Source organism: Gambusia affinis, linkage group LG08, assembly GCF_019740435.1.
Source record: "Gambusia affinis linkage group LG08, SWU_Gaff_1.0, whole genome shotgun sequence".
Lineage (NCBI taxonomy): Eukaryota > Metazoa > Chordata > Actinopteri > Cyprinodontiformes > Poeciliidae > Gambusia > Gambusia affinis.
Window position 1 is genome coordinate 24,325,230 of NC_057875.1, and position 25,018 is coordinate 24,350,247.

General features: G+C 40.2%; 1 protein-coding gene across 5 annotated transcripts in view; it reads right to left on the reverse strand.

Annotated features, from left to right (window-relative positions):
- Positions 1 to 25,018, reverse strand: part of snx33 (sorting nexin 33) — a 190,307-nt gene that overhangs the window by 150,935 nt on the left and 14,354 nt on the right. For 3 of the 5 annotated variants that reach the window (XR_006371367.1, XR_006371366.1, XR_006371369.1), the window contains exons 2-3: positions 19,134 to 20,109; positions 12,401 to 12,541 (exon numbers count right to left, since the gene is read on the reverse strand). Coding sequence is in view for 1 of the 5 variants with exons in the window: in XM_044125410.1 (XP_043981345.1) it covers positions 19,856 to 20,109 (254 nt within the window). In the remaining 4 variants the exon portion in view is untranslated. Of the gene's footprint in view, positions 1 to 2,822; positions 2,958 to 12,400; positions 12,542 to 18,213; positions 20,110 to 25,018 lie in introns of those variants that run through there. The other 2 variants (XR_006371368.1, XM_044125410.1) reach the window with 2 other exon arrangements.

Sequence of the window (25,018 nt, forward strand, 5' to 3'; positions counted from 1 at the left end):
ATTTTAAAATCAGCGCAAGCACTTAAAAAAAAAAGGAAAAAAAAAAAAAGGAAACAGCCATTTTTTTGGTCTCTAGAAAACAAGCCATTTCAAAAAGCTCCCGGTCGTTAAGTCGTAATCGAAGGGCACTGCGCCGTTCCCCAGCAACACCGTTACCTAGCAACAGAGATCCAGCACATTTCGTCAGAAATGTCTTGCCTTCTTAGAACACGTTTAACCCTCTCAGTGTCCCAGAAGGCACCACATGGATCACAAGGGAAATGAGTGTTGAACGGGCTGCTTCCCACTGTTTTTGCCTAAGTAAGTTAAACATTCATTATTATCTATAAATTCATCCCTTACGACCTTGAAAAATTATCTGCAGAGTGTGGGGAAGTAGGAGGACCTTGTAACACACCGTCAGAGTTCAAGTGTGAATGGAGTGATTGGGCTAAATTTATCATCTCACAGTTGCAAATACAAAAAAAAAGAGCTAAGTATGTCTTGTTTAAGCATCTTATTGATAAGAGAAGCTTTGTAATGATAGTCCATTGGTTTTATTTACATGCATCTGCTTTACTTATTTGATGTGTTCTAGTTTCTCCTAACTGATGGAAAAATGAAAAGAAAAAAAAAAATTGGTGTAAATTCTACATTGATCTCCTTTAAGTAAGATGCACTGGAAATAGGAAAATATCTGACGCAAATCTCATGAAAATGTCATGTTCGACCGGTCTGATCAGTTTAATTGCACACCGGGGCCCCGACAGATTTTTTTTTTTTCTCTCACGTGTGTTTAGGAATGACTATTTTTTTCTTTTCATTTTTTTTTTTTTTTTTGCTCAGAGAGGGACTTAATTCTGGTGAAGGTATCCGAGCCGCAGGATTATTGCTACGGGTTGGGCGATAAAAGTCAGCTTCTCTGGAAACATTAAGCAGCACAAACTGTGATATTGCTGTGAATCACTGGCTGCAGATGTGTGTGCTGATGGAAAAACAAAGCCTGAGTCATGAGTTGGCTGTTTAATCTCTGCGCTCTGATGCTCGTCTTTGGTCAAGTGGGAACTTTGAATGAGACTTTGAGACCGAAGAATGCGTGCACAGCTGACATAGTTGGCCGTTGCTCAGTTTATTGGAACAAAATGTTTTAATAATCTGTGGAATCACCACATCATTCATAGCAACTTAACTTGTTTTTTTATTTTAAGATGGTACAACACATTTTTTTTCCGGAATTGCAGCTCCCAAATGTTAGTTCTGATTTGGGGTTTTTTGTTGTAGTTGACGTTTTTTTCAACGTCTCTCTTGCTCAGCTTTCTAAACATATGGTCAGAGATTTAAAGAGGAGCAGCAAAAGATAATGTGGTGGATTAGAAGTGCTTGTTGAAAATGATGTCATCCAGGACTTGTTGCTGTGAAATATCATCATTGAGCTTTTGCACTCTGCACTTGAGGCAACTGACAGCTTTTTGGATTCAGCACAAACAGCCGCGCTTCGTCGTGGCTCTGTTCCTGCCTTAGCGGTCATATCCATCTTCTAATTTTCAGTGTCAAACATTTTCCCCGGTTCAGATACTCTAACAAAGCTACAGTATTTTCGGATTAAAGCGCACCGGGAGGACGTCACATGATGACGGCTGTAATGAGCAATTACATTTTTAAATGAACTGAAATGTACACTGAATTTTATCGAAATATTTTACTAGTCAATGAACCCAAAATAGTGATAAAAACAGTGGTGTGTTGTTTTGAAGTGAAAGGAAAAGGACAAATGACTTCCGGTCCGAGTTGACCCGGTACTCCTTAATGAAATCTGATCGCATCCAGAAATTTCCCATGATTGGTCAAAGTCAACTTTGAATAAAGACAACCGTTCTGAGAAGGCCTCTGCGGTTTGTTGGAGGCCATCTGAGAAAAACAAAAACTCCACCAGAACATAGGAACACAGTGGACAGAGCAGGAATGAGAGTGTGGAGATGTTTAAAGAGAGAGAGAGAGAGAGAGAGTTTGGTTAAAAAATAAACAACACGTCAAGGTTTGGAAATGTCCCAGAAGAGTGTTCAATCCATCATCTGAAAACAGAAACATTCTTAAAACAGCTGCAAAAATCAACCAAGCCGTGGCTTTTCACCAAAAACTGACAGGGATGACAAGGAGAGCAATAGTGGGACAACAAGCTAAGAGCCCCATGGTAACTCTGGATGAGCTGCAGAGGTCCACTGCTCAGGTGGGAGAATATGTTGACAGGACAATAAAAGAAGGGAGAATTGCTAAAGGGGCAATGTTGTGCATGGCTGATATTTTATAGCACAATCTAGTACCTTTGTTACATTAAGTTGTTATAAAAATGCTACACATATCAAATATGATTTAAACGAAATTTCACTTTGATATTTAACTCCCTGTAATTGGGCCTCTGCCTCTTTTAAGAAACTTCAGCTCTTTTTGGAACTCCGCCTTCAGGAAGTCATCACAACATGGCTCCTTTATTAACCCTAAACGTTTGTACCAGCGTTTCACTGAGAAGAGGCTCCTATAATGAGCTCAGCAGATGCACAGTTCCACCAGTTGTTTGCTAATTGATACTAGCTAGTCTGAAGGAGCTGAGTGGGGGGGAGAGAGACACTCAGAAACTGCAGCTCTGAGGAGGAGCTTTGTCCTGGAAGGCGGAGCTAGGTCCAACCAGGCTCGGTATATAAAAAACCGTTTTATTACCCTGAACACAGGGTAATAAGATCGAAAATAAGAGCCAGTTATTAATGCAGGAATAACACCTAAGGACAAAAAAGGAAAAAAGAAGCAGTCAGCTCCAAATGTGTGACTTTTTTTTTTTTTTTTTTTTTTAAAAAGCATTTCGTTTGTTTCCATAAAGCAGGAATGTTGTTTACATGGATCAGACAGCATCTCAGGAATGTGCTCTGTGTTTTGAGGAAATGGATGTTGTCTCCGGAGGGAACTTCTGCTGCCTGGCTGTGGATCTGGAAACAAAGCGAGTAGCACGCTTTCAAAGCCGCCTCAGAAAAAAAAGATGTGATGAAATAAGGACACACGCGTAACGTAATACAGTTGGAATACTGTTTTTTTTTTTTGTTTTCATTGCCTTTTTAGAGGATGTTGTAATTCCTCCTGAGGGCAATGTTGCGGCTTAAAGCTTCGGCTCCGTTACAAAACTAGAACAATATGATCGTCCAGCGAGAGAACCAAAATGTGAGATTGAATGTTACCAATGCAGCTTGTTGAATTTGACGAAAAGTGTGTTTAAAAGAATAACTTTTGATCATTAGTTCTGCAGATCAAACTGAGATTTCTCCATCTGTCGTTTTTCACCAGTCTGAAACGTGAGCTGGCTGGGCTCATCTTCTGCTGGAGTGGAAACAAACTGTTCCCCTGACTGCAGCAGACCACATCATCCTGACTCAGGGGCAAATGGTTGGATAAGGAGAAGGAAGACTTATTAAATCCAAGATGTCATTCTTTAAAAAGAATGGGTTATTAATTAGCCACACGTGCTGCATTGAGATTACAAATGTGCGCAAAACTCTGCTGATATTTGGCTAATGTCGAAAAACACAATCTTCCAATTGCAATGTTCTCATTAAATACTTGATTTAAAAAAAAAAATGTTTTTAATCAAAAACTCTTTTCTTCTAAATTGCCGTGTTTGCATTGAAGCAAATCTATTCCCAAAATGTCAAACTGCGCAATGACAATGTCAATGGAAATGCAAAAATCCAAACCATACGGTTTTGTATCTTCTAATGATGTCACTGATATTGGGTTAGTTTCTCCCAGATTTACCGTTTATCCAAGTTGCCACTTCTTATTGTTTGGTATGTTTGTACGATGTCATTTTCACTCTAGTTTCTGCAAAGTCCTGAATGCTAAATGTCATGACAACCATACAGCCTTATTATTATTAATAAAGTTACTTATTGATTATTTAGACTTATTACCTCAGATTTACACAACTCTAGATGCTAATTTTTTATTTTTTTTTTTCCTCCAGGGGGTCTTTTGTGGGCTCTAGTGTCCCTCATTTGAAAATAGGCTGACAGGAAAGGGGGGAAAAAATGCGGTAAATGTCAACGGGTCTGGGAATCGAACCCGCGATTCCCAGACTCCAAACGTGGGTGGCGCTATCCCCTACGCCACCACAACACACCCTCTAGATGCCAATTCTAACCATCGTACACAATGTAAACAACACACTTCAAAAGAAATGGAGAGAAATCCTAAGAATGTAGAGCATTTATAGCTTATGCCAATAACTGTGTCCCAACGCTCTAGAATTAAGATGAATGGTTTCCACGTTTACCCATTAAAACTGTCCGAATGTAAAAACGACAGAGCCAATTCCTTTCAGCTGCACTTCATCCAAATTCAGAAGGGAATAATTATTCAGACATGTAATGGCTCGACTCAAAAAATTATAAACAAATGTCTACAAAAAGGACAAATCAGAGCCGAGCCGGAGCTAATTCAACACAAGAGACTGCACAGGAAGAGCAAATTTACATCATTCATTCAAAGAAAAAAAGCAGCTGACGGGAATAAAATGCAAAGTTTGCAAGAATATGGATAAACTGTGCATATAACAGTGAAGGATATAAATACTTCAATCAGTTTGAGTTTACTTGGAGCAGTGATGGTTAAAAAAACCTAATCTAACAGCTGCAAGGTGGAAAGATCTGTGATGACGCCGGTTTGTGCACCTAGGGTGCAGCACATAACTAAGGAAGAAAATACACTCTTTTTTTAAAAAAAAAAATAACCTGAAAAATCTGAATTTGTGTTCAAATCCGGTGAGTTAACACTTCAAAAACATGATTTGCTGCATTTCCCCAAGCAGGTCTTTATGGGTATGTCTGCACCAGCTCTGCACATTTAAAACTGAAACCCCCTCCTCCCCCATTACTCATTGCAAATTAGTTCAAACTCATGTCAGACTGGAACAGTTTGTCACATAAATGCCTAAGAAAAACCACAAGAATAAGGTTTCACAATTTCTACCAAAGAGAAAAAAGTTTATTTGTTCTTTTTTTCCCCCCATTTGGTTTCCTATTAACTCCATGTAACTTCTAGCTTGTAGTAATGAATTTGAAGAACACCGATATCAATAATGCTCCTTAAATACATGTTGGACATGTAGATATAAACATGTATATAAAAACTCGGATTTGGGCTTTCCTTTCATTCAGTACGGCTCGGTGTCTTGCGTCACTCCAATTCCTCTCACAAGTCTTAAAATGCGCCAAAGTCAGAATAAGATTTAAAGCTTTAAGATTTAAAGCAGTGCCGACAGATTTATAAAGATACAGAAGTGCTCAGATTACAACAACATCCTCTGCAGTTTCCACGTGATGCACAGTGACCCCGAGGGATTTGTTTGTAGGTCTTGTAGTTTGCCTCATTTAAACATAAGCTGCTCTCTTTATTTTCCCGAAGGCTTCAGCAATTTCAGTGCGAGTCACTTGCAAACTGAAAACTCTCGAGTTTTACTGTCTTTTACGTCAGGAACAGGCTTTTGCTAAATAGCAAACTTGAAATGTAAAGCGGCGAAACCTCACAGGTAATCCGTGCGACACCCATAGGCGAGCTTTACTGATTTTAAAGCAACGCCACAGAGATCTGGATCGTTTTCATAGTTAATGAAGGCAAGCAGACGAACTTTGCGTAAATCATTCTCGCCACAAAGAATTAAAAAAAAAAACAAAACAGATTGGTCAGGTGATGTGGAGCACTCTCTTTTCTCGCAGTAACAGAGAAGAAACAAAGAAAAAAAAAATCATGTTGGGATTTTACAACATACTCTGCATACCCAATAACTAATCCCTTCATGTTCGGGTGTGAAACCAAAGCAAAGGAACTTGTGAAGATGCTGACAGAAACCAGTAGAAGAGAATTTCATTATCCACAGTGAAACCCGACCTGCTGTGACCTCAGAAGCCGCTCAGTGATGAAGAAGCTATTAGTCTAAAGGCAGCACCAAAACAAGATCACAGGTTTCATCAACATTCAGAGACAAAGGTCTCAATTTTGGAAACTTTATGTGGGTGTTTTGCTGCACGAGGGCGTGGTGCGTTTCACCAAGTAGATGGTGTCATGACAAAAGATTATATGGAAACATCTCAAGACATGAGCCAATTGGTCTTCCAAATAAGTTAGTTATAAAGTGACTTAAGGACAACAATCTGTATTTAAAGCGACCATCAGAGAGTTCAGATTTCCAGAAAATATAGAAGATATTTCAGGATTCCCTCTAAAGTCATTGTCCCAAGTTAAACAGTTATCAGATTGGTATCAGCAGCAAACACAATCAAATGCCATTTTCAAAATTTAGACTTCAGCCAAGTAACAAAGCTGGCAAAAAAGAGGAGATATTAAACGGCTTCGGGCTCTTAGTGGCTAGCAAGAAAGTGACTGGAAGGACGTGGTAGAGCGAAGCCCATTCACAAACGGTTCCAACTTATTCTGGATATCTATAAAAATGGAAAAACTAATGGACTCTTTAAGAATCCAGAGAGATTCTATAAAATCTGGAACAAATAAATGGGTCATATATATTCACACACCTCTCTCAAATTGCTATCTATAGCTGCGCTACCATTAACCATAAAAATCGCACAAATTGAAAGTATGAAAATAAAATTCGCTTAATAGAAACACGCCAAATTCGAAAAACCTTATTATAAGCTTTTGCACGAGGATGAGGTGCCGTATCGAGATGATTTTCCCAAACTGCAATGGATGAACTTTTTGCACGACACAACTAACTTAGACAACTGCAACCTGCCCTCAAAGGAATAGTACTGTGACTTGTGTGTGACCGTTTCCATCATAGAATAAAACATAACCTCAACAAATCCACCATCCACTCCCACCTACAATGTTGTACAATATTGGCACAATGAGCCGGTGTCACTTCTAGTTCCCCCGGTAAAAACCCAGCCATGTTGAAAGTTAAAAGTTTCCGGGAAAAAAACAAAACATTAACAGCACTTCTCCACGAACTACACGATGTGCACACTGCTTGTGTGTCCAACTTCAGCCGAGGTTCATTAAATCACTTCCATACCACTGTGTTCAGTCTTGCTCTTATTTACGTTCCTGTTTCATTCTGTGGATTTTGCTGTCCTCTTTCTGGAAAACTTTGGTTTTGGGTCAGACTTCAGTTTTCTGTCCAGCTGCCTCCTATAAATTCTGCACACGGGTGCTCTCTCTCCCACACCACATAATAACTTTTTTGAAAGAATGTGGAAGCATGTTGGGTCCAGCCCACAGGAATCTGCTTCCTCAGCCAGGCAGAGTGAAATAAAATGTCGAGAAATGATATGGGTTGCTCTTATGAAAACTCATTTTCAGTTATCGCTTTAAGGATTTTATGGGATTGGTGCAAAGACTACCTTGCAGGAGTATCCGTGCTCTTTACGCTTTTGTGTCTCATGTTTCAAACAAACTTTATTTCATCAGGATTTCGTGTGATTTCAGTCAAAATCCAAACCTCAATCCAACTCAGAATATGAAGACTTGCTAAGACTGAATTAAACCTTATTAAACTTTTATTGTGCAAAGAGGAACTGGTCTAAATTTCAGTCCCTACTTGTGTAAAGACAAGGCATACTTCACCATTATGTACTACTTTCTGTTGGTCTATCACATAAAAATCCAATAAAATACATTTAAGTTTGTGCTAATAACACAACAGAATGGGAAAAGTTTCAGCACTTACTACATCACCTAACCATGTTGAGGCTCGCTGACAGATGTCAGACATGAGGGACAGGATTATTGGACAGAGCGACAGAGATCGTTTTCCCCAAGTTGTTTTTGTCAGTATAGTCATGGTTTCAACTCGTTCAAATCTAGCCAATTTGTCTGTGAACATAACACACCTGGTTGGGGCTCATATACGGCACCATTTACAAAAGTTGGAAGTAGCTAGCTTGCAAGACGGACCGCAGTTTGTGTTGATTTGATCACCAACTTCACGCCACATGGTTTATACCACCACATCCTCTTACACAGGAGTAGACTTAAAAGCGTTCAAAAGTGTGGATGCCAACCAGATTTGTTTTTGTTTTTCTACGTGATGGTGAGTCATTTTCTCCAGGATTACAACTGACTAGGCAAGCACCTTTTCCATAAGGCAATAATTTGTTGCATCTTTCTAGTCTTGCTTACTTATGAAGCATATGTTAATGTTTTCACCTGGTAAAAAGTGTTTGCTGCAAATCCACGAATACACCGAATGTTGTCAGTCCTTACAATTGACGGCTGCTATTTATCGCCATCGTCTTTCCTCATCAAAAGGTTCACGATAAAATGACGAGGTTGGTTTACATCCTTGTCTGTTTGTGCAGCCGACCGGGCAACACTCTGTGGTCAACTTGTTGATTGAATATCAACTGTCTCTTTTGTGACAAGCTTTACAGGAGCGCATCAGTTGTTTGGACGTCCGTCCGTTCTGAAGACTGTGATGTCACGTCAAAGGAAAGGGTCAATACATTTGCAAAGTCCTACTTTTTGTAGGTAGTACAAGTTTGGATTGATTTAGCGGCTGCTCGTGAGAGAGATACTTTTTTTTTTTTTTTACTAAAGTGAACCAACATTGACGCAAACATTAATTAGAAGGGGTGGTCACCAGTGGATATGTGACCTTTACCCTCAAAAGCATCTTAAATTGAACTAGCTGATGCATGTCTTGTGTAAGGTTTCCATTACACAGAACCAATTAGATGGACCACACAGAGCTGACTCTGCTTACATCACTTTCACCCGGAGTATTTTCAGTCGTTCCATGCCGAACAGAAAACATCCCTTGTATGTGTTACAGAACAGCTCTTTTAACCTGGAACCCCTGGCAGGCAGAATAGAGCCTTCACCCTGTGAGAGACGCTTTTTTTAGGAAACTAAAGTGACTAACTAGTCCTGCTGAATTCTGGGTCAGCTTTCCCTCGGTTTTATTGAGTTACTTGGGAGTAAAGAGGAATGCTGAGGGTGGACAAGGAAACAAATGTGGAAAAGAAGAAGCCACAAAAACAATCTGGCTGCCACAAAGATGGTAAACAGCATGAGGGCATTGTCGTAAAGTAAGACATATTAGAAACATACCATGCTATGAGGTAGTAGAAAGTTTTGCTCTTCCAAAATTGTGTAGTCTGCATTTGTATGCCGAACTGCTGGAGTCAATAATTTGTAGAAACCAACTTTTGCCACAGTTACAAATGAAAGTCTTTTAGACAATGTCTCTACCAGTTTTGTACAGCCGGAGATCAGAATGCTGGCTATACATCTCCACAAACTAGCTAAAGCTCAGTCAAAGGATGAAAAGAGTCTGTGGACATTAGTTCTCAAGTCTTGGCATAGATTCTCAGTTGGATTTCGGTTTGGACTTTGACTGAGCCATTGTATCACTTGAAAATGTTGTCATCTAAGCAACGGCTATGTTCCATTATGGTATGGTGTGTTTTCCAGTGATAGATTTCCTCCACAAATATCACCATGCCTCAAAAGTGTTCTCAAAAGTTTAACTTTGGTTTTATTGGACTAGAACGCCTACTGAAAGTCTTAATCGTGGTTTTATTACCCAACTCTGCTTCAGACTTTTTCATATTTTATCCCCAACATGTCTGGTGTGCCCCTCAGTCTGCATGATGCCAATTGTTCTTTAATACTCTCTGAAAGGTTTTTAAGGAGTCGGCAGAACAAATGTATTTATGCTGAGATTAGATTATGCAGAGGTGGATTCAGACATATCAACAGACACACCAATACTTTGGATTTCTTTCACATAAAATATTCACAATATACAACAAGGCCTGTAGTTGTAGCGTGGCACAATGTGGAAAAGTTTCAAGTGATATGAATACTTTTGCATGACTTTGTTTGAACCGTGTAACCTCCCAACTACTGCCAACAGAGACGCACTCAAAACAAAACCGTACATTAGCCGGCTACAGTGAGACTTAACAGTGGAGAAAGAGCTTTAGTGACCTTAACAATCCTATTAGTGTGATTCTTCTGACTACAACTTAAAGTAAGCCTGTTACTCCCAGCCAAGTTCAGGAGTGAAGAAGGTGTGTGGCTGAGCAGTGAAACGTATTCAAGACACAAGAGGAGAAGTCCAACTGGTGTCTACCCCCGTTTTTAGAACCACCATGTCCTCGCAGCATTGGTTTTTTTAAGTGTTACTTTATATACTCTCCAAACCCCTATCAAAAATTGTGAAATTTGGTTAGCTCCTCCAGCAGTTAAATGAATTTAAAAAAAAAAAAAAAAAAAAAGAAAGAAGAAGCAGCAGCTCCCAAGCAAAGTTATCTTAGGAATTTCTGCAAACAATCGAACGAGGACAAAACATCCTGTGAAATATTCTAAACGTGTCGCGCTGGACATCCCTTCCAGTCTAGACAAGATGGATCCACAGAAACATTTCAGCGTGAGATTTTGGCCTTGTGACATTGGCGATAAGCAGGAGAGGAGATTACCACACTCAACCGTGGTGCGGATTCGACCATCTGCTGCCTTCGTTTCCTTCAGACACTAAAGATGGAAGCCCTCTGTCCCAAGGGTCAAGACAACATCAGCGGTGTCAGCCTGGAGGGTCAGACAGTCTGGTTGAACCAAAGTAGCAGCCATATGAAACAGATCACATACTATATACACATCATATGCTGTACACCAGGGAGGATCACTCAGGAATGTGAGGCAAATCTGAGTTGGGTGATGCATGTTTGCAGTCAGACAGTTGATGCAGACACTTGTGGCGCTCTTGGGGCCCGACAGCATGTTTCTGGAGGAGCGCAGACTGATTTTTCATTAAGGCAGACTGAGGTTTGCTCCTGGAGGGAAAAGCAGAGGAGCGCTTCTCTGCATACAGACTCTGAATTCTAACACTATGTCCTTTTTTTTCTTTTATAGACATCTGCTGCCACTTAAAGGCATGATGCTTTTACCATGCGTCTCTTAAGGGCTGCAAGACAGACCACTCTGACGTCTAGGCTTTCGCTTTAAGATTCAGAGTTGCTAAGGACACTTGGATGTTATGGAAATAAAGAAGGAAAGGACTCGAGAGATTCTTTGAACACTAGTGAATGTGAGGCAAGGAAATTAGCACTCTAAGTTTATTCTGAGCACACCAATCCCGTAGTGAAACATAGTGGCAGCACCACGCTGAGGGAATGTTTTCCTTTGGTAGAGCTGGTGAAGCCTCTCTTAGCTCAGAGCAGCGCGTTGCACGGTCTTGTGCTTCGGTCAGCAAGGCAGAGTCACAAACGCGAGTGAAAACATTAGTGAGGAGAGACAGCGTAATGAACTCAGAGGCAAATTTAGCTTAACAAAAACACGGCGATGGACATTTGGATAAAACGCCTACTTATTGCAACAATGGAGTATCCTTCCACTGAAGCATTTAACAGTTTACAGTTAATGTTTCTAAACTACGTTTGACACAAATGGATACTAAGACATAAATTTTTACATTTCAAGTTTACAAAGATGATCATAGAATTAAACATGTGTGTATATATATATATATATATATATATATATATATAAAACTTTCTGGGGAGCCAAATGGGGTGGCCAGTATTGTAGTATTTTGCCCCTTCTGCCCCTCTTGGGGCACCACTGCTTCTAGGCCACACTTTTCAGATTCTTACTTGGAGAGTTTTCAGAAAACTGTGGGGGGGGGTTTGCTTCACATTTGTGCACTATGTCATGGTGGCTTGTCACATAAAAGCCCAATAAAAGTTGTGGTTGATCCATTAAAGTTTTTAGAAAGCATTTGTCAACTACGACTAGATTTGAAATTAGCTGGATATTTTCCTATGAAATTCAAATAAACTAAACTGCTTCCAGACTTCTTCAGCTTTCTTTTTTTCTTCGGAACGCAGCGCGATGGATCCGTTTCAGCCACCTTGGGAAAGACGTTGTCAACTGGTCCCGGGAATCAGCTGCGTCTGATGGAAAAAGCGTCTGAGAGGGCGTACGCGACCGGTTTCTACAAACCTTTCCCCCACCTCACGAATCTGGGAGCTGCGGAGAAGTGCACGGTTAGCTGGCATCACTTCAGGGGTTTCTGGACTTTCTCCAAGCTGTAATTTCCCTACCATTAAACTCCTTTTTAGCTTTTCCCCAAACGCTCTCGGAGCGTCGGAGGAGTGTGTAAAAAATAAACTTAATTGGTCTGAAAACGCTTTCTAACTCAGCTATCAACACTCTTAATTCCCGCGGTGATTGATGGGTCAGATTTAGATTTCGTTCATTCCTCCGCGAGCCCCGGCGTTTCAGGGGGAACTTGATGACAACTCCTTTTGGTGCGTGCCGTAAAAGGTGACATCACCGTCAGTTGCATCCCATTACCAGAAACATTACCTTCCCTCCCAGGCCCAGAGTTCGGACAAAAACATCTGGACTTCCTTACCTTCTCCGTAACGTCGAGTCACCTTCGTTGACTGGCCGCAGATTTATTTTATTTTCTTTAAGCGGCTCAACAAGCTCGGCATCAACAGCGCCGTCCCGTCCACCTCGTTCTTTTAACCTTCTCCGTTTGCCCTCGGAGCATCTGGAACACATTAAAGCCGGAGGGGGTGAATTAGTCTCCACCTGAACGTACTGTACCAGATCTGCAAGCTGCAGCTTGGCATTTCTGTAAAGTGCCTCCAAGAATCGGCTCGGCAGGAGAGCTTGAGTCATTCAAGGAAATTTTTAATAAAACGTTCCTGGACTGAAGGATTTCAGTCTATACCAGGAGTGGTTGAAAAAAAAATCAAATTAAAACACTGAAAGTTTAAGCCACATACAGCCTGATAGATCTGCTTAGCTAGAATCTTACCCTTTTTCCAAGTATTCTAGATGCAAAAAGTGAAAAGCGTGTCTTTAGTCTAAAATTGTTTGCTTCAAAGGCTATTCTGAAGTATATTTTGAGTGTCTAATTTATCCTGCAAGTGATCTTTTCAGCACGCATAATGAGCTCTTTGTACTTTTTCCACATTTCCATCCATTACAACCACAATCTTGAGATTTTATGATAGGCCAATGTTAACTATAAAAATGACAAGAATTCAATAGTTTTCTTTCTAATAACTTTTGGCTGTATAAATGAAACATTGTTTAGGTTGTGTGCGTACCAGTTTTGTACATCTAGAGCAGGGGTCTCAAACTCCAGTCTTTGAGGGCCGCTGTCCTGCAACTTTTAGATGCGTCTCTGCTGCACCACACCTGTATAAAATAATTAGGTCATTAACCGGTCTACACAAGGAGGAGGTAATGAAGCCATTTCATTACAGTGTTTTGTACCTGTGGCACATCTAAACACTGCAGGACAGCGACCCTGGAGGACTGGAGTTTGACACCCCTGATCCAGAGGCTGCAACATTTGCCATCCAGCTCCAGTTAACAACCTTTCAGTTGAACTTAGGTCTTTAACTTTAACCGGGCCATTTGTTTTTATCTAAACTGCACACAGCTGGACTCTATTTAGTAAATTAGGTGACTTCTGAAGGCAAACGGACACATTATTTCACTACCAAGAAGGAAAATGAAGCGGGATGGGATAAAAATGGTTCATCATGCAGAAAACCTAACAGAATACATTGAATTTATTGTATGGAAAATGACAAAACAAGCACAACAAATCACTGTTTTAGGAGGTAAACATAGAGCTCAGGTGAATAAACTTGTCTCTGGGATATTGATGGTTGTTGTGATATAATATTTTATTGATTTGTCCACACTCAGAGCCACAGTGTCTTGTAAATCAATGTGTGTCAAAACAAACAGAAAAAAAAAAAAAAAAAAAAAGAGAGAGACAGGCCTCTCCGGGCCAAACCTAACACACCTCTCCCCACGGCCCTCTGGGCAGGACGGTCACATACTTCTTCAAGCTTTGTGTTTTGTTACCACATCTGCGTCTCAGCATGATAACTCCCACAAACATAAAAGCTCTCGTCCTCAGAACAGCGTCCCGTCGTCACAAATCTGATTTGCAGTGTAGAAACAAAAGCAAACGGCAACAAAAAGGCACACTAGATGTAACGTGTGGAGTCGCTTCTTCAATCCCTTTAGAAAGCGGTTCTGGTCGGTCACTTGAATTAAATCCCAATGAAATACGCTGAAGTTTGTGGTTGTGGTGAGGCAAGAGGTAAAGAAATTTGTCAACTGAACAAGTCACGTAAGAACCAAATTGACACCAGAGGTGGCTAGAGTAGCCAAAGATGGGACTCAAGTAAGAATAGCTCTACTGCAATATAATTTTACTCAAGTAAAGGTAAAAAGTAGCCGTTTCAGAAATTACTAAAGCAAGGATAAAGTATTTGGTAAAACGACTAAAGTATACAGAGTAACTTATCAAAACATGAATCATTTAATATTTAAAAATTACACCAAACGACAGACCAAAATATAAAATTTGTGTGGATATTTTAGTATTTTAAGGATAATTAAATTTTAATCTATGGGGGCATTAAAAGAAATTCAATTTCCCCATAGATTTCTTTTCCAGGCATATGGTGGTATTTTACGGCAGACTCAAGTAATTGTATTACCAAAAGTGTCAAATATGGCTTAAAAGAAATTTTACTTGAAATTGGGCCTCTGTCTCTTTAAGAAGCTCCTGCTCTTTCTGAAACGCCAGGAAATCGGCTCCTCTATTAACCCTTTATCAACATTTCAGCCAGCGTTTTACTGAGACGTAGCTCGTATAATGAGCTCAGCTGATGTGCAGTTCTACCAGGTGTTTGCTAATTGCTTCTGGCTAGTCTGAAGGAGCTGAGTGGAGGAGTGAGAAGTGAGGCCTGCTCTGTGAGGCAGAAGCTTGGAGGGTACAGCTCTAAGGAGGAGCTGTGCCTCAGAAAGAGGAGGAGCTTTGTCTCGAAGGCGGGGCTAGGTTCATCCAGGCATTCTGCACAGCTGAATGGTTGCCATGGGAGATTAAAGGATTTTGCAAACATGCAGAAAAGAATCAAGACATTAAACTGACCTTCTAATTTAAATCTTATGAAACTTTTAATAAAAACTGCAGGTGTGCGTCTGGTGAACTTTTGGTTAAAACAAATTTGCTTGAAGTCACTTACAGTGAGTAGAGGAGACATACATTTTACTCAAGTAACAGTAGCAGTACTTCATACTAAAATTACTTAAGTAAAAAGTAGCATGGTACTTTTTTTTTTTTTTTACCCAAAAAAAGTTCAAGTAAATGTAGTTGGGTAAATGTAACTAGTTACTACCAAACTCTGGCTGAGATTTCGGACTATATTAAAACTTAAAAGTCAAACTGAAAACCACCATCCGTTACTTCAAAACTGCCTAAGAGGCATGCGGGCTCCCACAGCCATAAGCCAGCCTTCAGATGGATTCTGGCTTTTTAGTTTGCACACATTCATACATGGTATTTGGTGTCCATGATAGCTTCTTTGTGGAATGTTTTTTTTTTTGTTTTTTTTTTCCTCGCAATGCCCTCTTCACATTTTCCTCAGAGAGGAGCAGATACAATTACAAAACCAGAGAGCAAAATTGAACTGCACCACCAAAGCCAGTGGTCTGGTGGAAAATCTCTTTGCTCATATGGACAAACTACAGCGACGTCAACCACTTTGTTCCTTGTCTCCTTTTTACAAGAAAAACAAATGTCTTAAAAAATAGACAGAATATAGTTACCATTTGTGAAGGCACCAGCACATGAATCTCCCTTTTTAAATGCTCTTGAGAAATTAATTTGTCATTTTTATTGACACATGAGCACACCACTGAGAGAGCAAACCCTGTTTTATCATAATGAAGACTCATTAAGACTTCATTAAACACCGCCGTAGGACGTTCAGTACTTCAATTTAACTTGGCGTTTTCAGAGGAATGTAACAAACATTTTTGGACTGAACAAGGCTTTATCCATCTCTAGTGAGTTTACCTGGAAAGTCCGGTTTCGCTTGACGAGGTGGGAACGAGCAACCGAACTCTGATGCTAACCTAGCTTGTGACTCGGCTGAAACAGGACTCTGCTCTGCCGCGGTTGGAACGCGTAAAAACAGGAAGCGGACTACAGCGCAGGGGATTGTGGGTAAATGCACCCAAAATAAACACCCTACGTAGCATTAGCGGGAACAATAATATGGCGGCGTATTGGGGCCATTGTAGATAGAAAACAAATAAAATTTCTGAGTATGGAAATTCAAAAATTTGCCAGAAAAAACTCAGAATTTTTGAGAATCACAGAAATGTGATAGAAAAAAAAAAAACATTGAAATTGCTAAGTTTGGGGGGGTTTAGAAAATGGCAGTTTTTATTTAGCAGAAATTGACATCTTTTTTCTATGTACTATGACCCTTGTACACAGTCTTACAAAGACAAAAGAGACCTCTAAAACCTGAAGCCATCCATTCTTTTTCTTTTTGTACATTTTGTGAAGAAGGAAGTTGCGCTCAAGAGATATTAGGAGAGTCTGAGTCGTGCTGTGTGAAAGTGAAGCTGAAAATATAACCAATTTTACAATTTTGGTCCCCAATCACTGCAGTAGTTGGACCTCTTGGCTTGTTTGACCAAAACGTTATTCCATGTTTACAATTAACCTTGAAGGTGTGAATGTTGGAGCCGATGGTCAATGCGCTCTGTAAGTCCATTTTGATGCTAACTGGCTAACTGACAGCACAGCGATACCGGTCTTCTAGCCTGTTCCAGTTTACAATTGGCTGAACCATAGGTGGTTTTCAAACATCTTAGCACATTTTCTTTTACCTAAAGTTTGACTCACTCAGACAGTTGAAGGTTGAACATAACCAGAGAGTTCTAGCAACAAAACCTCTGGAATGACCCCAGACCTCAATCTCTTTTAAAATTTATAGACTATGCATAAATGTTTGGTCGATACCAGGAAACCAAGCAATTAAAATGTGCTTTGCCATCTGTGCCAAGAACAGAGGTCAAAATACCCAACCATAATTAAACCAGGAGGCAGCGTATTGCTATATTTAAGCATTTGCTTCAACTGCACCACTAAAAAAACCAAGTTAATAATATCACATGGTGATGATTTTATTACAGTTATGACAAACACCCGCCATCTAAAGCCGACAAGTTATGCGGTTGGAAGTTGGAAATTGTACTCATTTGGAGCAGACACTGCATGTAAACATGCTATAACTCTTTCTTTAAACTTGAAAACAACCATCCCTACAACAGTTTGGGCTGAAAGAAGATGTCTCATCTAAAATTCAATAAGGACACCGAAGACAGGAGGTTCCTCGTCATATAATAATAATGTTCAGCAAAAGATGAGTTTAGCCATTTAAAGATCAGTTTAAGTGTGTTGTATTCTGACTGAGGTTATCAAATTGGAACGTCTTTAATTTGAATCGGCCTATGTGGCTGTATTATACTGCTTTGATATGATTATATACGCTTCTAAAAGTATTGGGTCACCCATCGGATCACATTCATGGCCACAGGTGTATAAAATCAACTTGAGTCTAGACCAGTGACCTCTACATTTACGATTCATGTGCTCTGGCCATCTAGTAGGCAAGTTTGGGCCAGCAGCCCCCAGGTGGAAAGCACTTACCTGATGGCATTGCGTCAACCGTAAAGATTGCTGCGGGGGGCGGTGCGTCTTTCAGGAGTTAGTTCCACCCGTTAGTTCCAGTGAAAGGAACTTGCATTCCTTCAGCGTACCAAGACATTTTGGATCATTTCATATCCCCAACTTTGGCTCCGTTCCTGTTCCAACATGAAGGCCAATCATGAACTGGAGACACAAGACTGGTGTGGAAGAACTTGACTAGCACACTCAGAGAAGTGACTAAATGATGTCCAACATTATTGTCTGACCTCAGAAATGCTCCTAAGTGAGACTGTTGAAAGATTCATTAAATACACATTTCTACATAAACATTGTGGGACGTTTTCCCAGAACTGAGCTGCTAAGCCCAATGAATCAAGAGAAAACAAAAGTGATTGCGTTTCTACTTTCGTCTTAGTTTTTTGGGATTTCACACAATTAACTGCAAACATAAACTAGTTCATTTTTAATGTGTAAAATAAGCCATGAAACACTAATATCGTAGCTTGAACCGTGGAACCACGCTTGCATGGCACTAAATATTACAGCTGAATAAATATTTCAGTTAATGGGGCTCTTGAAGAAGTTCAAATAATTCTTTGAAATAGAGCAAAAGCTCTGCGGGTCTTTCAGATGTGTAAAAACATGATATCAGGGAAACTTAAGATAAAAAAAAAAACACAAACTATAGTAATATCTCTTTATTGTACAGACATGAGAGCGCTACCTTTCCTTTCATCCAGCACATAAGACAGTGTGTCTCCCTTTCGCTCACTACACCGTTTCCATTACGTAATTTCAAATTGCTGCTACATATAAAGTTATACATTTGTTTTTCTCCGCTACGTAGCAGGGAGTTAAGCACAGCTTTTGACTCATCTTAAGACTTCAGCCACACAACATAAAACAAACCCCACGACTATGACCATGAAAAAGACATGTGCAAACTTGTCCCGACACACTAAGCTCATACAAACAATTCCCCCCTGCGGTACACAAGAACATGGTAAACTTACAAAATATATAAAAAAAAAAAAAAGAATAAAAGTTTCCCCAAAGGCACAAACTGAAAGAAAACTACTTAAAGTCGACTGTAGTAGTCCAAACGCGCGCCGAGGCGTTCGTGATTTTGCAACAGCTGACATGAAAGTTAAAGCAGCCAAGACCTGAGCAGGATGTGCTCTCAGCAAAGTTAACGTAACATTCCTCATTACTGAGCAGAAAAAAAAAAATCAAGATCATTTAACTGCCGATGTAAAAAAAAAAAAAAAAAAAAAATGCTGTTCATCTTTTTGGTTTAAAATAATTTCCAGATACAGCCTGAAGGAATCACCATGATTGTTTTAAAAGTATCCTCGAGTAGCTTGGAGCATGTTAGCTAAAAAAAAAAAAAAAAAAAAAACGTTGTGATTTTTTTTTTAATTAACCTAAAAGTTGTTGTTTGTGACACATAAAAACTCATAATTACTTCAAATTTTTTTTTACATCTTTATTATATTTTTCACATGCGGAGAGGTCGCTGTTTTTAACACGCGGTATACCTGGCAGAGGAGCAGGAGCCAGCGCAAAATCAGAGCAAACGCTAGCTTTTTCGGCCGAATCTCACCTCTTCCTCTGTTTGCGCCTCCTCATCTTCATTTCCTCTTGTCATTTCTCCATTACCTTCCGTTTAATCGCGCTTCAGTTCAAGCTGAAACAAAACCCAACGTTGTTTATAGCGCAAAAATTACTGTTCGGAGCTAGCGGTGTAGGACCAAGCATATGTCATTCTACCCAGAATGCAATGCGGTGTAAACAATATGGCGACGTCCGTGTGGCAATATTTTATTTAAATTTGTAGGAACTAAGCAGATGTAAAAAACTATACTCTACAACTTTTTACTATATTGTTTTTCCATGTGAAATAAAAGTCTATTGATACAACTATTCATGGATCTCTTTAAGAGACGGGAAAATAAAAGTACAGGACCCGCTTTATGGCTTCATTTATGTGCATCCCCACTTTGAATGTGTACAATGTCTAACCTGTACTTTTAATTTTCATTGTCATAAACAACTTAAATTCTATAAAATATACTGACTTTGCCTATTTGAAGTGTACTTTAGATATAAAAGATACAGTAGGTCTTTTTAAAAACGTTTCTTTGAATCCATCAGGGTGAATTAATGACTGGCTTTGTGCATCGCTTCAGTAACTACCGGGTCTTCTTTTCCGTCTATACCAAGCACCCTGATATACATATATATATATATATATATATAAAAAATAGAGTCAAAATTCATTCTTTGCTTCTTGAAGTTTTGGCATGTGGAGTGAGTCTGGAGTGTTCAAAGGCCGTCGTACATGCGCAGGGTGCGCTCCAGTTGCTGGCCGACACGCTGGTAAAAGGCTATCTGCTCCCTGAGGTAGGCTTGCATCATGTCTTTGAAGTCCACCTCTCGCTGCTGATGGAAGTGGCTCATTTCTGCTTGGAGGGCAAAGCCCACAGTCCGGCACCGTTTCCTGATCCCGTCCGCTTCGTCCTGGTCCATCTTCCCCTCGTCACTCATCCGCTGGCTCTCCTTCACCTTGGCGAAGGCGCCTACATCGAGACACGGGAAACACAACATTACATTTTCACATTAGCAAGCGGAGCTTTTTCAAGTCAGTTCAGTAGAATTAAGATGATTTTGCTTCACAACATTTTTTTCTGACAATATCCTTCTGAGGATTTTTTTAAAATGTCCATTTAAACAGGTGTGAACTGTGGCTTCGGCTACACAGGCTAACAAGACAAAGCAAAGCATTGGCATTCGATCGTCCTGGTGTTGACATGTAAACAGGTTGAACAACTTAAGGTTGAGGAAGTCCCCGGACTTCCTCAACGTTCAACCCATCAAGTTGCCAAGATCTTCACCTTGTCTTACTTCCAAACTTGTCTTGCAAGACAAGTTTGGAAGCAAGACAAGTTGGCCCTAAAGTCGCCCCTGAAGTATCCCAGTGTAGTATATCAGTTCTGGAGTCCAGACTCTCTGGACCACATGAGTCAAACTCAAGGCCCGGGGTCCCAATCTGGCCTGCCTTAGCTTTTAATGTGGCCCTCTAAACTCCAAATGATGTCAATAAGTCCCTCCAGTTTTTCACAAATCTGCAAAATTCAATTTTTTTTCTGACTTTACTGCAAATTTCTCTCAAAATTGGCTCAAAAAAAGGGCCAATTTTCTCAAAAATTGGTCAGTCGGCCAATTTTCTCAAAAATTGGTCAGTCGGCCAAGTTTTTGGACTGCTGCCTCAGCCTTACTTAATGTTAATAAAAAAATCACTTTTAATATCCCATATTAGCGTAAATATCGTAAAAATTCCTCACAAATATTTCTAAATTAGCACCACAAAATCTGTGATTTTCATTGCAACAAAACCCCACAAGAACAATAATGAAATCCTTTCTGGGCTGATCAGTTTCATTTTGAGAAATGCTTACATAACACAGAAAAATCCAGCTTCTTATTGATATTTTAGTTGGCCCAAGATGAAAATGAGTTTGAGACGAAGGGAAGCGTAGAACAATGGGCTGGCTTTTACCAGGCTGACTTTGTGCTGCAGCCAAAAATGTATGAATCAATAAAAAACCGTCTAAGTGGGGCGACACAGCTCATTGGTAGAGCAAGTGCTGTAGCTGTACGGATGTAGACAAACACTGTAACCCTCCACACTTCTGTAGGTACAGCGGCAAGCACACCGTCTCGTCCCGTTTTACTGCATACCAAACATCTTGTTTCAGTGGAATCAGGACAAGTTCAAACCACATCCACCCACACTGCCATGAAATCACTTTCCTTGAGAAGAACACGGCAGCCCAGTGGCACGTCGCCATGACGCTTTACAGATTAACGAGTCTGTCCTAGTTGCACGTAATCTGATTTGGGAACACACTTTCGAATTTAGATTCGATCAATCGGGCTCTACAGAGGTAGCAGAGGCGGTCTGGTCTGGATAAACTCGGGAGAGGGGAGGGAAGCGCGGTCGTCTTAAAACTATCCGGTCGCTCTGTTGCATCCGTAAGCCGAATCTGTGAAGTCATGCAACGCTACATTTTGTGTGGAGTGCCTGGCACAAGTGTGGGAAAGCATGAACAGCAATCAGAGCCCGTTCCAGTAGAGGAGGAGGAGATGTGTGTGTGTGTGTGTGTGTGTGGACTGCAGTCTGTGGCGCTGACCTACATTCGTGTCTGCCTTTCACATGAGACGAGAATGAGTTTTAGCATCTGGGAAACATAAAGGAAAAGCAGTCCTGACTGGAAAGAAAACAAAAAGGAGAGAATGATGCGAGAAAGATGCCCTGATGTGGTCACCCCCTGAAGCTAAATGTCGTCTGGGGAAGATAGTTTCTGCTTGATGGTAAAACGTCGGCGTCCTTTCAGCAAAACCCGAGTTAAAATCTCACAATCTTTGACTTCAACAAGCAAAACAAACTTTTTTTTTTTTTTTTTCCTGTAAAAGGTTATCAGCTTCTTATTGTTCAATTAACAACTACTGCACAATCAAGAGGAGTGAAAAGTAGGTTGATTTGTTTATCTTGTCCAACCAGACAAGCTGCTGCACAGTTCGACGTGTGAAAGATTTATGGGTGTGTGCTGCCAAGATATTAGCAATCCACAGGTGGAAGACGGGATGGAGAGACAAGATGAGGCAAAAAAACAGGACTGAAGCTCTGCAAAGGGGATTTGGCAGGTTTTATAAGTACACACTGATAAAATTTCCATAGTTTTACAACATTATTTAATACGATAAGGTAATCCAAAGTGCTTTGTACAAAAAAGAAACTAAAACAAACCACGACCATTCTCAATTCAATTTCTACCTTCAGTAACAGGGGAAAAAATAGCAAATCACGAGTGGGATTCTTTGATCCAAAGCAATATTTTTAGTCCTGATTTAAAGGAGCCACACGGTTTTCAGGGAGTTTGCTCCAGAGCTGATGAGAATAGAAAGCAAATTCTGGCTAATCTGGTTTCGATCTGGACCTAGCAACCACAACCTGAAAGGGTCCGACATCTACAAATCCAGGCCTTGTGGGCCGGAGTCCTGCAACCTTTCGACTTGTTCCTGGTCCAGCACTCCTGAATCAGATGACTGAATTACCTTCTATGTATGCGGTGAAGTTCTCCAGAGTCCTGCTATTTAGATCCTTATTTGACTCAGGTGTGTTGAAGCAGAGACACATCTAAAAGTTAACCACTAACAATTGCTTTGGAGAACATATGGTCAGAAAATACACTAATCTATTCCGAATTAATTAGCCAAGAAATCTTGACAAACAAACTAGCTAAACAATGTTAGCTAGAAAATTAGCAAATAATTCTTAATTAGTTAGCTAACAAATAAAATTAACTAACAAATCTGTTTCTAATTAATTAAGGATGCATGTTTTCTAGGAACATCTTCCTCACTGTCCTGTTGACGACACATTTTAGGTCTAGTTCACTTAACAGATCTGCTCTTGTTTTATGTCTATGGTCTGTTTAGCTGACAGTGATGGAAGAGAAAGTTGTTTTAAGATTTTTTGGCACTCGTGGCCTTTATTTGATAGTAATTGACAGGAAAAAGGGAGAGAAAAGCGTCAAAGGAACCGAGGACGACTGCGTTAAGGTTTGTAGCTCTAAACGCTGCGCCACCCGAGGCTTCGGACCAGAATAGTTTGTAGGTGACATTTGGTGACTGCAGGACTGGATATGATTAATTGTAACCCACATGGATTGCAGACACAAGCATTTAAAGAAGAAAACTTCTTCTTGAAATGGTGTGATCTGTTATCCAAGTTACGGAAAACAAAGTCAATCGATCCGATTGTCAGCATGACTCGCGTCCTGGCTCTGGGCGGATTGGGCCGTGTAACTGATTCTATAGTCTGTGTCCCTTTCCAGATCATCAACAAGCACTAACCCTTCACGTTCTAAGATCATTTCAAAGCAAATCTGTGCAGCAGAAAAAAAAGTGTGTAATACTGCTGCTAATGATCAATGATTGAACATTTTGAGATGTCATCAGGGGTCTTGCTATTGAAGCTAGCAGTAAAAACGTCTGTTGCGTACCTCACAATACTGATCAAGCCTCCATATTTTTTGGAGCTTTAACCTACAGATAATGATGCGACCTGAGCAGAACCAAGCTGAGAAACCTTGGATAGAAACCTTGAAGAAAGACGTTCAAGTATGTCAGAGGGACTGAGGGGAGGAAAATAGTTGGGATTATGTAGGATCACAGTTCTATGGCTGACCGACTTCCAAGTTTCCCACAGTCCTCTCTGGGCCAGAGGTCACAGCAGAGCAGCTACAGGAAGCGCTCTGTAAATCCATGTGTCTTTTTATGCTTTTGTCCCAAAAACAAAATCTGGCAATGAAACGTCCCTTTAAATTCCTCTTATCTGTTTACGCTCCAGACTGAGATTGCGGTCCACTTGTACATAAGCGTTGGTGCCGACAACGTTCTTTTCCCCACCGATTCCCCCAGTGGATGATTTCCAGTTGAGTCATTATTTGTCTCCTCAGAGAGCAGATTCCTTACAAATCCACTTTCAGGTCAATTGTGTCTATTTTAGCTCTGTTTCATTTGGTTTCCTGTCCCAGTTTATAAAAATCACTCTTTCCTGATGTGTATTTTTTAAACCTTAACTGGCAAAAAAACAAACAGCTCCTCTCTAGCAAAGAGTGGGCTGTATATGCAGCGCTTTGCCAAAGTGTTTATATGCCTTAAACGTTTTCACACTTTGCGACATGACGATGTTGTTGTGTTTTGTTAAGTTTTTATGTGATAGACCAACACAAATAGGTGCATAAAGTAGTAACCTTTAGGTTTTCTTTAAAAAACAAAATTCTAATATGGTCTGTGGACTAAATTGAGCTGAAAAAAGACTGAGAAATTAAAGTTGTCAAACCCAGAAGAGCTCGGGTGGAACGCCATGCTGCTACCATTTTCAAATTACATTTTGAAATTGCGCAACACTTTTATTTCCCAGAAGCCGAGGGGGGAAAATACCTGAAGAATGACGACCTGGTGTGTTCTCTTAAGATAATATTTAGCGGTGTATGAACCAGTTGACTGAAACAGACTTTTAATACGGAATGTTTTCAACAGCATTAATATATAAGTTACAAAAGAGAAAAACAACAACAAAAGCGTGGATCATTTGAGGAGTGGGGAGAAAAAATGGATGGATGGATGGGAAAAACAGTCATTTGGATTTTGCGCAACCAGAATGACTCATAAGTGTATATAAAATAAACCAATCTGGTAATAGGCCTTATACACTTCAAACATCGAAAGGCCTAAAGTGACTGAGTAAGATTAGTGACTGTTATTCTCATTGGACACACAAGTAAACATTTGCAAGGGAGTACAAATGTTTTTGCTGCCACAAAAAACACTCCCGACCAGTAAAAGTGAAGAGCTCTGAGTGGCTCCGTGTATGTGAGAGCGAAGGCTGGCGTCCGTGTCGAGCACTGCTGGGAACTG